The 12,063-nt window shown below is 42.1% G+C and overlaps 2 protein-coding genes and 1 pseudogene across 2 annotated transcripts; all 3 read left to right on the top strand.

Annotated features, from left to right (window-relative positions):
• The window catches only part of LOC115353980 (tripartite motif-containing protein 35-like), a 993,629-nt pseudogene that overhangs the window by 44,491 nt on the left and 937,075 nt on the right, over positions 1–12,063 (top strand).
• Positions 1,428–2,825, top strand: LOC115354445 (nuclear factor 7, ovary-like). The gene has a single exon (XM_030044839.1). The coding sequence runs from the start codon at positions 1,428–1,430 to the stop codon at positions 2,823–2,825; it is 1,398 nt and encodes a 465-aa protein (XP_029900699.1).
• On the top strand, positions 8,525–10,059 carry LOC115353979 (nuclear factor 7, ovary-like). The gene has a single exon (XM_030044122.1). The coding sequence runs from the start codon at positions 8,601–8,603 to the stop codon at positions 9,990–9,992; it is 1,392 nt and encodes a 463-aa protein (XP_029899982.1). The 5' UTR covers positions 8,525–8,600; the 3' UTR covers positions 9,993–10,059.

The raw sequence follows: 12,063 nt of genomic DNA, 5'->3' as shown, positions 1-12,063 counted from the left end.
GAAACACAAGAGGAGTGAGCGGGAGAGTGTTTGTGGGGCTGTCAATGCTGTGGGCAGTGGCGGTTCTGCCTATGTTGCTGTCTTGGTGAAATTACTGCCTTGCGCCCTTCCATGTTACTACTCCAATCACCAGTCAATAGCTCCGACTACATTAGGAAAACCGGCAATGACTTCTAATTCTGCTAAAGCAGCCATTGTTGTTCACAGTATTTTCAGCACTTTGCATGTGCTTTTATATCCACTCATCTGGACATGTAGGTGTATTGATTGTTCATCACTTTTAATTGTTCATGTGTCTGGGACTAATTGTTTTCACATTATCAACAGTTTCCCAGCATCACCTCTAAGTGTCGCCAAAGCACCAATAGCTGTGGAAACGTGCGTAGGCCAGCTATGAAGTTGGCGTTTCCACATTTCCACGGTCATTTCACTCTTGATACATCTGAACTTTGCTGTGGAAAAGGGTGTACACCACGTTTTTGTGCGTATGCACACTTTGTACATGAGGCCCCAGGTCTCTGGAGATTCCTCTCAGGAGGGCATCCTTCTGACCGGTAATGACAGCTGCTCTCTCCCAGAAGCGGCGAAAGAACAGCCTTTCAAGACAATGTCAGTTTGTACAGTGATGAAGTTGTTTTAAAATACTGTTGCTGGGTTTTCAACACTTTGACAAGAATTTATCCTTCAAAACCAAATCACATACAAATTTCCATGTTCAGAAACAGCAATGTGGAACGAGACGTTACTCTGATTTGTTGCAGTAAACTGCTGACACAAGCTCCGCCCCTCACCTGACTCACCTGAGACAAACCAGGAAACAGGCTGTCATTCTTCCACTGCTCAGTGACAAGAGACACACACACTCACACACACACACACACACACACACACACACACACACACACACACACACACACACACACACACACACACACACACACACACACACAGAGAGAGAGAGAGAGAGAGAGAGAGACGATAAGATTCATATTTGGACTTAACCCACAACTTCCACTGAGGGAAGAACTACAGGAGGAATACTGGGAATACTGGAACTCCAACCTGCTGCTGACTCAGCACTGAATCCAAGTTTTAGAAAAGCCACGACTCAAAGTGACTCTCAAGTGAGAGGAACCTTCACAAGGCATGTACAATATTTTATTACCTTTTTATTTTGTTGTATGTAGTTTATTAGTGTGTCTTGTGTTTACCGCTGTTCTGTGTTGTTGGCTACGTTTTGTTTTTAATTTGACTGCAGCTGTGTGAGGCACTATTGCACAAGTCAAATTTCCCCTCAGGCCCAATAAAGTACGTCTTTTTTTGTCTTCCGGGGACTTTCCAGAACAAGGAGTGTTACCACGACCGACTGACTGACTTCCTGTTTGAACTGTCTGCCTGGTGAGTTTTTCTCTTCACTCAGAGACAAAATGGCTTCCACATCAGAGGAGGATCTCTGCTGTCCTGTCTGCCATGACATCTTTAAAGATCCTGTGGTCCTGTCATGTAGCCACAGCTTCTGTAAAGCCTGTCTGCAGAGCTGGTGGAGAGAGAAACCAACAAAAGACTGTCCAGTTTGTAAGAGAAGATCTTCAATGACTAACCCACCTGTTTGCTTGGTGCTGAAGAACCTGTGTGAGGCCTTCTTACTGCAGAGAGATCAGAGAGCTTCAGCAGGGTCAGAGCTCCTCTGCAGTCTGCACTCTGAGAAACTCAGCCTCTTCTGTCTGGACCATCAGCAGCCAGTGTGTGTCGTCTGTCAAGATTCAAAGAAACACACCGACCACAAGTTCAGACCCATCGACGAAGCTGCTCAGGATCACAGAGAAGAACTTCAGAAATCACTGAAGCCCTTACAGGAGAAACTGGAGCTCTTTAATAAAATCAAAGGAAACTGTGATCAAACAGCAGAGCACATTAAGGTCCAGGCCCGACGCACAGAGAGGCAGATTAAGGAGGAGTTTAAGAAGCTTCACCAGTTTCTCCAAGAGGAAGAGGAGGCCAGGATCGCCGCTCTGAGGGAGGAAGAGGAGCAGAAGAGTCGGACGATGAAGGAGAAGACGGAGGCTCTGAGCAGAAAGATAGCAGCCCTTTCAGACACAATCAGAGCCATAGAGAAGGAGCTGAGAGCTGAGAGTGTCTCATTCCTGCACAACTACAAGGCTACAGTGGAGAGAGTCCAGCGCCCCCTGGTGGAGGATCCACAGCTGCTCTCAGGAGCTCTGATAGACGAGGCCAAACACCTGGGCAACCTGAGCTTCACCGTCTGGAACAAGATGAAGGAGGTGGTCTCCTACACTCCTGTGGTTCTGGACCCCAACACTGCCTATCCAGAACTCTTCCTGTCTGAAGATCTGACCAGTGTGAGACGCGGAGAGGAACAGGAAGTTCCTGACAATCCAGAGAGATTTTACAACTACTACAGTGCTGTCCTGGGATCTGAGGGCTTCAACTCAGGGACTCACAGCTGGGATGTTGAGGTTGGAAACAGTACAGACTGGGAACTGGGTGTGATAGAAGAGTCTGTCCAGAGGAAGGGACGCATACGATCTGGATTATGGGCAATATGGTTCGATGAAGGTGAATACACAGCACACTCCCCATCAGGTCCAGCTACTGTTCTCCGAGTGAAGAAGAAGCTCCAGAGGATCAGAGTTCATCTGGACTGGAACAGAGGACAGCTGACATTCTCTGATCCTGATACTAACACACACATACACACCTTCACACACACTTTCACTGTCAGGCTGTTTCCAATCATTGACACCGAAGAAACACTGAAGATTTTACCAGTGAAGGTCTCTGTAAGAACGGAACAGCACCATTAGAAATAGATGACATCTACAACAATATCAACAAAATTATAACACCAAAACTGTAGAAAGATGTATAAAATGTATAAAAATGTTGAAGTAGTAAAGATAAGTTTAAAGGCAAAAACAAATCAGAAAGAAACAAAATGTCCACAAACAATATATCACCACCAAAAGGGTGGGAAATGCATCAATATTAATTTAACAACATTCAAATGAATAAAATGATTTTGCTTCAGCTCAATGCTCAAAGTGAATTTTCTCTATATTTAGACCAGGGGGTTCAACCTTTTTCATGTTCTGGACCCCCAAGTTGACTTTCAATAAGTCACTGACCCCCATTTGAAGAGATTTTGCCCTGTAGAGACCCAGCTCACACTGGAAAAAGAGATTTTTCATCTCAGTGTGTCTTCACCTGCTTCAATCAATGTTGAATTATTTCAATAGATTTTTTTGCACATTTAAACAGAAAAATGTGACATGGATCCATCATCACTGATCTGACATTAAAATATATAATTTTCATTATTAGAAATATAGTTTACTTTTTCCCCCAATTCATTGCTCAAGTTAAACTCTTGCTATATGTTTCTCAGCAATTTCATTTGATTTATTTCTAATAAATTGGGAAAAGGTGATGTGTAAATTCACACAAATTGATGCAATGTTTATGACATGTTTTGAAAAATAACAAGAAACCTATATTTATAATGATAGAAGTTATATATTTAAAAGGTCAGATCAGTGATGCTGGATCAGATTTCTTGTGTAGAAATGCTTTACTGCAACTCCTCATTTTGCTGAGGGCTCCCTGGAAGACCCTGGAGGACCCCTGGGGGTCCCTGGTCCCCGCATTGAAAACCACTGAGTTGGACTCCAGGTAAAAGTGGAGTCTGTCTTCTTTGATGATGTGAAGAGTTGAGTTGATTCTGTTGTTTTGATTCTGGGTTCTTGGAGTTTCTCTCCACTGGAACTGCTCTTCTGTTTGGAGTTCCATCATTTCAGCTCCAGCAGATCTTAACTGACTCTCATATTTACAGCAGCTTGGCCAAAAGTTTTGCTTTGAAAGCAGACGTGAACAGACACATGACAGCCCACACAGGAGAGAAACCTTCCGCTGCTCAGTTTGCAGCAAAGCCTTTCATAAGAAGTGCAGCATGCAGAAGCACATGGGACTGTTTTAAACACCATCAGCTGTTTCACCTCATCTTGTTTTTATTGGAGGTTTTTGATGTGGTTGTTTTACTGAGAAGCATTTTGTAACTCTGTCTTTTTAATATATGCTATATGAATAAACTAACACTTTATTACTGACTGTGTAACCTGGTGTCTCTGCCTCTGTCTTCCTCTGTGAACAGATTCTCTCTCTGTTGTGTTAAAATGGGAGCAGATGGCGCCCTCTGCTGCCAAAAATGTCAGCCACATTATCAGCCAATCCCGCTTTCAGACTGCACACTTGCACAATTTTGATATTTATGACAGTTTGAACAAGAACTGGGCAAGAGCTCAGCTACAACCAGCCCAGACAAGACAGTCTGAAGTGGAACATTTCAAATATTCAGCTTCTGCTTTGATAAGAGGCTGAGATTGGTAATTCACCATTCCGACGCTGGCAGCACGCATAGTTACTGTTGCTATGTCTCACAAGCCATTGCCCTACCTCAATGCAATCACCTGGTCTCACTTCGGCAGTTGCAACTTCGAGCTGTCAGATGATTTAGCTTTAATCCCCGATAATATAGGGCTACATTATCTATCGAATGACATAACAATATTCAACCCACTTGCCAGATAACGTTATATCAGATGGGGACTGCCACTGATTTTAAATCAAGCTACTGTAATGTTATGAAGGCTAATGTTAGCCCACTGGAGTGAATGCTCGCTACAACCACATGAAAGGATCATTCACACTGTATAGCCTTTCCTAGGCTATGTCGGATTTACAGTTTAACATCGGTAATGTTACTGAAGGAAACTGATGAAAGGAACTGTAACACCAGGCTCATTTCATTTCTATAACCAGAGTAGGAACTGCGTTAGCTAGCTACGTTAGCTGGCAACTTTTTTGCACTGCTTGTTATAACGTTATGACTCGACGTTGCGAATGGGGCAAAATGTCATGTAACCAGTTGGATAATCGGAACAAATAGCAACTATCAACAAAAAGTGTAACATTTAAGGCTTACCTTCGAGCATACAGCCTTGTTTTTGTTGATTAGTTGTTCATGTGGCCTTCCGCAGGCTTTGATCCACCGCAGACATTTCTCCAATTGTGTTTTTGGCTTGGGGAAATTAATTAAACAAGCTCCGTCAAGCTTCTCTGGGTACCTTTGGTCACCTTTGCATGTACCCCAAGCACAAGTAAGGTCCATTTCTATTAAAGTTTGTTTGTGAGACATTAGTTGCACATGGAATTATGAAGGGTGTGGTCTTGTGAAATCGGCCAATCCTATTGGCTATATTCTCCGGGTCGGAATCGTGAATTGTACACAAAGTACACAAGGCAGCAGGATCCCTTGGTTTAGCTGGAGCCTGGGAAGTGTATGGATTATGGAAATTTGAGGTACTGAACAGTCACTTCCAATTAATTATTAAAACCAACACCTGAATTTGTTACAGAAAATACATCTTCATTTGAGTTTTACAAATAACACAGTAGGTGTCCTCTACACAGAACAAGATTCATGTCTGGATGGATGAAAATTACTGAGCTTGATAGTGAATTTCTCATCAAATTTCAAAAACTGTACATTCTGATGACTGTCTGGTTTCCAGCTGAGTAAGAAGCTGATTCACTGTGTTCCTGCTGTTAATTTAAAATAGAAATTAAACCCCAAACCAAAGGGTCTGTTCAGCCAGACCTCTAACGGTGAAAAGAAGGATGATCGGTCTTTGGTGGCAGGTGGTGTTTCCACCCTTCGACAACAAAACACACGCACTCTACTAACACACAATAAACCTGAATCTGAATATGTATATGTAGCACCCGTCCCTTGTAGCTATCAGGGCAAGGGTGGGCAATCATGTGCCATGGAGGGCCGAGAGGCTGCAGGTTTTCTTTCCAACCAAAAACTACACCAGCTGATTTCACTGATTAGTCCCTGCTCTCTGCTTGAAGGTGAGGTAATCAGTGAAATCACCTGGTGGAGTTTTTGGTTGGAAAGAAAACCTGCAGCCTCTCGGCCCTCCATGGCACGATTGCCCACCCCTGTATTAGGGTATTGCATGTTAACGGTGTATTAGTACTATGGGCGGGGTCCTGGGGTCCTTACTCTGGGATTAATTCTCACTAAGAATAATGTATTTTAAAATCACTTTTTTTAGTTACTCACTTACTATTACGCTGAACAGATATCACACAAAATACCTGTCTTTCAATGCAAAAAGGAATAAATTTTGTGAAAATATTTACTACAATAACAAAATAAAATTACCCTCTTAAAAATAGTAAAGTGCAAACAAAAACCTTTTTACCAAACCTAAACTCAAAATATTAACACTTTTATTGGGTTCACTCACTCACACACACACACACACACACTGCAAAAATGCAAAATCTTACCAAGATTATTTGTCTTATTTCAAGTCAAAAATGTCTTATTTCTAGTCACACACACACACACTACCGTCCATAAAACACACGGTACTGGCCTGAATCGTAGCTCGGGGTGGCAGAAGCCTTAAACCACAATGGCTGCTTCACTTTCACAAGCAAACAATAGGCAGTACTAATGGACCAATGCGATGTTCTGTGAAGGGGAATAAGCATGAAAGAGAGGGTGAATGAGCCCTGAAGATGCAGGTGCAGCGTCGGGGAAAGCAGCCAGTAGCAGCCACAGTCCAGCCCAGCAGCGGAGCTCAAACCCCGGCAGGCCAACACTTTCCAGGAGCTCTGAGGAAGGCTGCTTGGTGCTCCCTCTGTCTAACAAGACATATATCTGTTTCCTGAGTTTGGATCAATCAGCTAAGCTACATGTACACACATGATTTCTTTAGGAATACAATATCACCTGTAGGGGAGACTGGGGTAAGATGAGCCATTTTTCATATTTAGGATCACTACATCAAGGCAATCATAGTTTTGTCGCTAACTAATATATCTGCATATATTTCAGGATGTTGTGCATCTCTTCAAACAAACAGAATGAGTGTAAACATAATTGTTTCTATAATATAGCATTTCCAAAAAAAGTGATCTCGTGGCACATTTATTTAATATTTAAGACATTTAGGCTATAGCCAAAATACACTTATTAAGTGTATGGGGCTCCGGCTCAACTTAACTTACTTGACTTAAGCCCTTTGCTCCTCTTGGGTGCATAGGCCACTGACAAATATCCTCCATTTCACTCTGTTCGTGGCTTTTTGCTCAAGCTCTCCCCAGTTGAGCCCACTCTCCGACATTTCTGCCTTTACATTTCTTCTCCAGCTGTCCCTGGGGCGGCTGAACTTACCCCTGGCCAAATGGCTCAACTTACCCCAGAGCTACCATTTTGACTTTTTTAGTCCCCACAGCTAAAATGGTGCACTTTTATGCTAGGTTTATGACCTCATGTTGTAACACATTTCTCAGGAAACTGACGATAGACTGAATTCACTTTCAAGAGTAAAAAATGTTTTTTTGGAAATAAATGTCTAACCACTTTACCCATGTGGTTCTTACCTTCACAGACTCCATGAAATGACGCCTTCCTCTTAAATATTTGGTCAAATAATCAATGTTTTTTTTACCATTTCCTAGCAACAGGGGGTGGCTCAACCCTTTGGCTCAACCTACCCCAGTCTCCCCTACATTAGCCAATAGCATTAGCAACATTACATACAGTTAGTAAAAGGCTTAATTATGTGAACCAACTGGTTTTCCTGTTAACTGGTTCTTAGCTTCTGTTGTTCTTAGCAGCCAAGCTGTGTGCTGGCTGTGGGCTAAACGATATGGTGAGGCTCTTTTGGCGTCTCTCTTTTTAATCCGTGCTGCTTAAACTGCTGGAAGTTTGCAGAGTACAGCCTGAGTGAGGAGGAACGGACCGTGTTTACCATGACAACAGGAGCATTTTGTGATGTTACGTGTTGTGGTGTGGTAACCGGAATAACCGACATGGGCAGGATTATGTCGGTTAAAGACCCTAAATGTAGGTTTCGATTATTTTTCGATTAATTGCCCAGCCCTAGTGGAACGAGACTTTGCTCTGATTTGTTGCAGTAAACTGCTGACACCCCTCAGCTGACGCACCTGAGACAAACCAGGAAACTGGCTGTCATTCTTCCACACACACACACACACACACACACACACACACACACACACACACACACACACAATAACGGATGATTAAGATTCAACTTTAGACTTAATCCACGACTTCCACTGAGGAACTACAGGAGGAATACTGGGAATACTGGGAATACTGGAACTCCAACCTGCTGCTGACTCCTCACTGAATCAAAGTTTTAAAAAAGCCACGACTCAAAGTGACTCTAAAGTGAAAGTAATTTTCACAAAGCATCTCCCAAGGCATGTACAATATTTTATTACCTATTTAATTTATTGTGTGTAGTTTATTAGTGTGTCCTGTGTTTACCACTGTTCTGTGTTGTTGGCTACGTTTTGTATTTAAGCTGATTACAGCTGTGTGAGGAGCTATTGCCCCAGTCAAATTTACCCTCAGACACAATAAAGTGTGTTTTTTGGTTTCTCAAGGAAGAACAGGGAGTGTTACCACGGCTGACTGATTGGCATCCAGTGTGACCGGTCTGCCTGGTGAGTTTTTCTCTTCACTCAGAGACAAAATGGCTTCCATATCAGAGGAGGATTTCTGCTGTCCTGTCTGCCATGACGTCTTTAAAGATCCTGTGGTCCTGTCATGTAGCCACAGCTTCTGTAAAGCCTGTCTGCAGAGCTGGTGGACAAAGAAATCAGCAGAAGACTGTCCAGTTTGTAAGAGAAGATCTTCTAGGAGAGATCCACCTCGTAACTTGGCACTGAAGAACGTGTGTGAGGCCTTCTCACTGCAGAGAGATCAGAGAGCTTCAGCAGGGTCAGAGCTCCTCTGCAGTCTGCACTCTGAGAAACTCAGGCTCTTCTGTCTGGACCATCAGCAGCCAGTGTGTGTCGTCTGTCGAGATTCAGACAAACACACCCATCACAAGTTCAGACCCATCGACGAAGCTGCAAAAAATCACAGAGAAGAACTTCAGAAATCACTGAAGCCCTTACAGGAGAAACTGGAGCTCTTTAATAAAGTCAAAGGAAACAGTGATCAAACAGCAGAGCACATTAAGGTTCAGGCCCGACGCACAGAGAGGCAGATTAAGGAGGAGTTTAAGAAGCTTCACCAGTTTCTCCAAGAGGAAGAGGAGGCTAGGATCGCCGCTCTGAGGGAGGAAGAGGAGCAGAAGAGTCGGACGATGAAGGAGAAGATGGAGGATCTGAGCAGAGAGATAGCAGCACTTTCAGACACAATCAGAGCCATAGAGAAGGAGCTGAGAGCTGAAGACGCCTCATTCCTGCACAACTACAAGGCTACAGTGGAGAGAGTCCAGCGCCCCCTGCTGGAGGATCCACAGCTGCTCTCAGGAGCTCTGATAGACGAGGCCAAACACCTGGGCAACCTGAGCTTCACCGTCTGGGCCAAGATAAAGGAGGTGGTCTCCTACACTCCTGTGGTTCTGGACCCCAACACTGCTGATCCAAATCTCTTCCTGTCTGAAGATCTGACCAGTGTGAGACGCGGAGAGAGACAGAAATTTCCTGACAATCCAGAGAGATTTGACAACTACGTTGTCCTGGGATCTGAGGGCTTCAACTCAGGGACACACAGCTGGGATGTTGAGGTTGGAGACAGTGCATACTGGGAACTGGGTGTGATAGCAGAGTCGGCTGAGAGGAAGGGAATCATAGAATCTGGATTATGGGAAATATGGTTCTATGATGGTAAATACTCAGCATGCTCAATACCAGGTCCCATCACTAATCTCGCAGTTCAGAAGAAGCTCCAGAGGATCAGAGTTCATCTGGACTGGAACAGAGGACAGCTGACTTTCTCTGATCCTGATACTAACACACACATACACACCTTCACACACACTTTCACTGTCAGGCTGTTTCCATACATTGGTACCTTAGAAACACTGAAGATTTTACCAGTGAAGGTCTCTGTAAAAGTGGAACAGCACCGTTAGAAATAGATGACGTCAATAACAACAACAACAAAATGATAACACCAAAAATTTAGAAAGAAAGAGAAAAATGAAATGTCAAAGTTGTAAAAATAACATTAAAGGGAAAAAAACTCCAGAAAGAACAAAAATATCTGTAAACAGTTATCACAACCAAAAGGGGGAAATGCCTGTGATGGACTGGCGACCTGTCCAGGGGTGTTTCCTTGCCTTCGCCCTATGAACGCCAAGTTGACTTTCAATAAGCCACTGACCCCCATTTGAAGAGATTTGGCCCTGTAGAGACCCAGCTCACACTGGAAAAAGAGATTTTTAATCTCAGTGTGTCTTCTCCTGCTTCAATGAAGGTTGAATTATATCAAGAGATTTTTTGTAAATTTAAACATTTAAACAGAAAAATGTGTTGTGGGTCCATTATAACTGATCTGATGTTTAAATATATCATTTTTATTATTAGAGATATAGTTTCCTTCCCCCCCAATTCTTTACTCAAGTTAAACTCTTGCTATATTTTTCCCAGCAATTTTATTTGATTTCTTCTAATAAATTGGGAAAAAGTGATGTGTAAATTCACACAAACTGATGCAAAATTTAGAACATGTTTTTTTTAAAATGACAAGAAAGCTGTATTTATAATGATAGAAGTTATGTATTTAAAAGGTCAGTTCAGTGATGCTGGATCAGATTTCTTGTGTAGAAATGCTTTATTGTGACTCCTCATTTTGCTGAGGGCCCCCTGGAAGACCCTGGAGGATCCCTGGGGGTCCCCGGTCCCCACATTGAAAACCACTGAGTTGGACTCCAGGTAAAAGTGGAGTCTGTCTTCTTTGATGATGTAAAGAGTTGAGTTGATTTTCTTGTTTTCCCTTACCAAAAAGCAGTATACTCAAGTATACTTATAAGTATACTTTTTATGAACTAAGTATACTTTCTGTGAACTAATACTTAGGTAAGTATACTTTTCAGATTACTTTGAATCTACTATCAGGAACATACTTAACAAAAGTATACTTAGTTTATACTGACGAGTACACAGACAAAGTTTAAGTATACTCCAAGTATAACATACTTGATATACTTTAAGTTTAAGTATATTATCCAATAGTAGTTAAAACTTAGTACAAGTATATAAAAATGTTGTACCTGCTTGCAACATGGAGTGTTATTTTACTGTATTAGCTGGCTTGTTGTATAGCTATTTTACACATTGGCTGCTTTGAGGTAGTTGCCATAACACATACACTGTGAGTGAACCTGTAGTGTACTCCCTTACCAAAAAGTTGTATACTCAAGTATAATTATAAGTATACTTTTTATGAACTAAGTATACTTTCTGTGAACTAATACTTAGGTAAGTATACTTTTCAGATACCTCTCCACTCAGCTATTTGATTCAAGTAAGGCTATGCCAACTCAGTGGCCTAGTGGTAGAGTGTCCGCCCTGAGACTGGGAGGTATATTAAGTATACTTATATATAAGTAAAGTAACCTTGAAGTTTACTCGAGTATACTCAAAAATGGGCCAAATCAGGGTACTTTTAGTATAAGTATACTTTGTAAGTATACTAACTAGTATATATGTAAGTACACCACTAGTACATAAATACAAGTATACTTGGTAAGGAAAGTATACTTGATAAAGTATACTCAAACTCCACTTAAGTATACTTGGAAAGGTAAACTAGAAGTTTACTTCTTTTTGGTAAGGGTTGATTCTGTGTTCTTAGAGTTTCTCTCCACTGGAACTGCTCTTCTGTTTGGAGTTCCATCATTTCAGCTCCAGCAGATCTTAACTGACTCTCATATTTACAGCAGCATCAGCAGACTCAGCTGAACTCTTCATGTCCAAAACACTACATATCCATCTGAGAGGAGAAACCACAACCTCACAGTTTGTCCTTCAACATCTTCAACATACACACGATCCTGGACTTCAGTGACCTGTTGTCCATTAAAAAAAGGACCATCATTTTAATTCTGTGCTGTCAATCATTTTATCAGGTTGGGTGTCATTTAATTCAAAAGGTGGACATATCAGTTGGTTTCAAATTGTGTGTAATGTTGCTGATTTAGG

Source organism: Myripristis murdjan, chromosome 22 (genome assembly GCF_902150065.1).
Source record: "Myripristis murdjan chromosome 22, fMyrMur1.1, whole genome shotgun sequence".
Classification (NCBI taxonomy): Eukaryota; Metazoa; Chordata; class Actinopteri; order Holocentriformes; family Holocentridae; genus Myripristis; species Myripristis murdjan.
The sequence above is the reverse complement of the archived record's forward strand: the minus strand, read 5'-3'. Positions and strand labels throughout refer to the sequence as shown.

Excerpts from the sequence above, each read along its gene's own strand:
- LOC115353979 (XM_030044122.1), top strand. The coding sequence starts at position 8,601 with ATGGCTTCCATATCAGAGGAGGATTTCTGCTGTCCTGTCTGCCATGAC.
- LOC115354445 (XM_030044839.1), top strand. The coding sequence starts at position 1,428 with ATGGCTTCCACATCAGAGGAGGATCTCTGCTGTCCTGTCTGCCATGAC.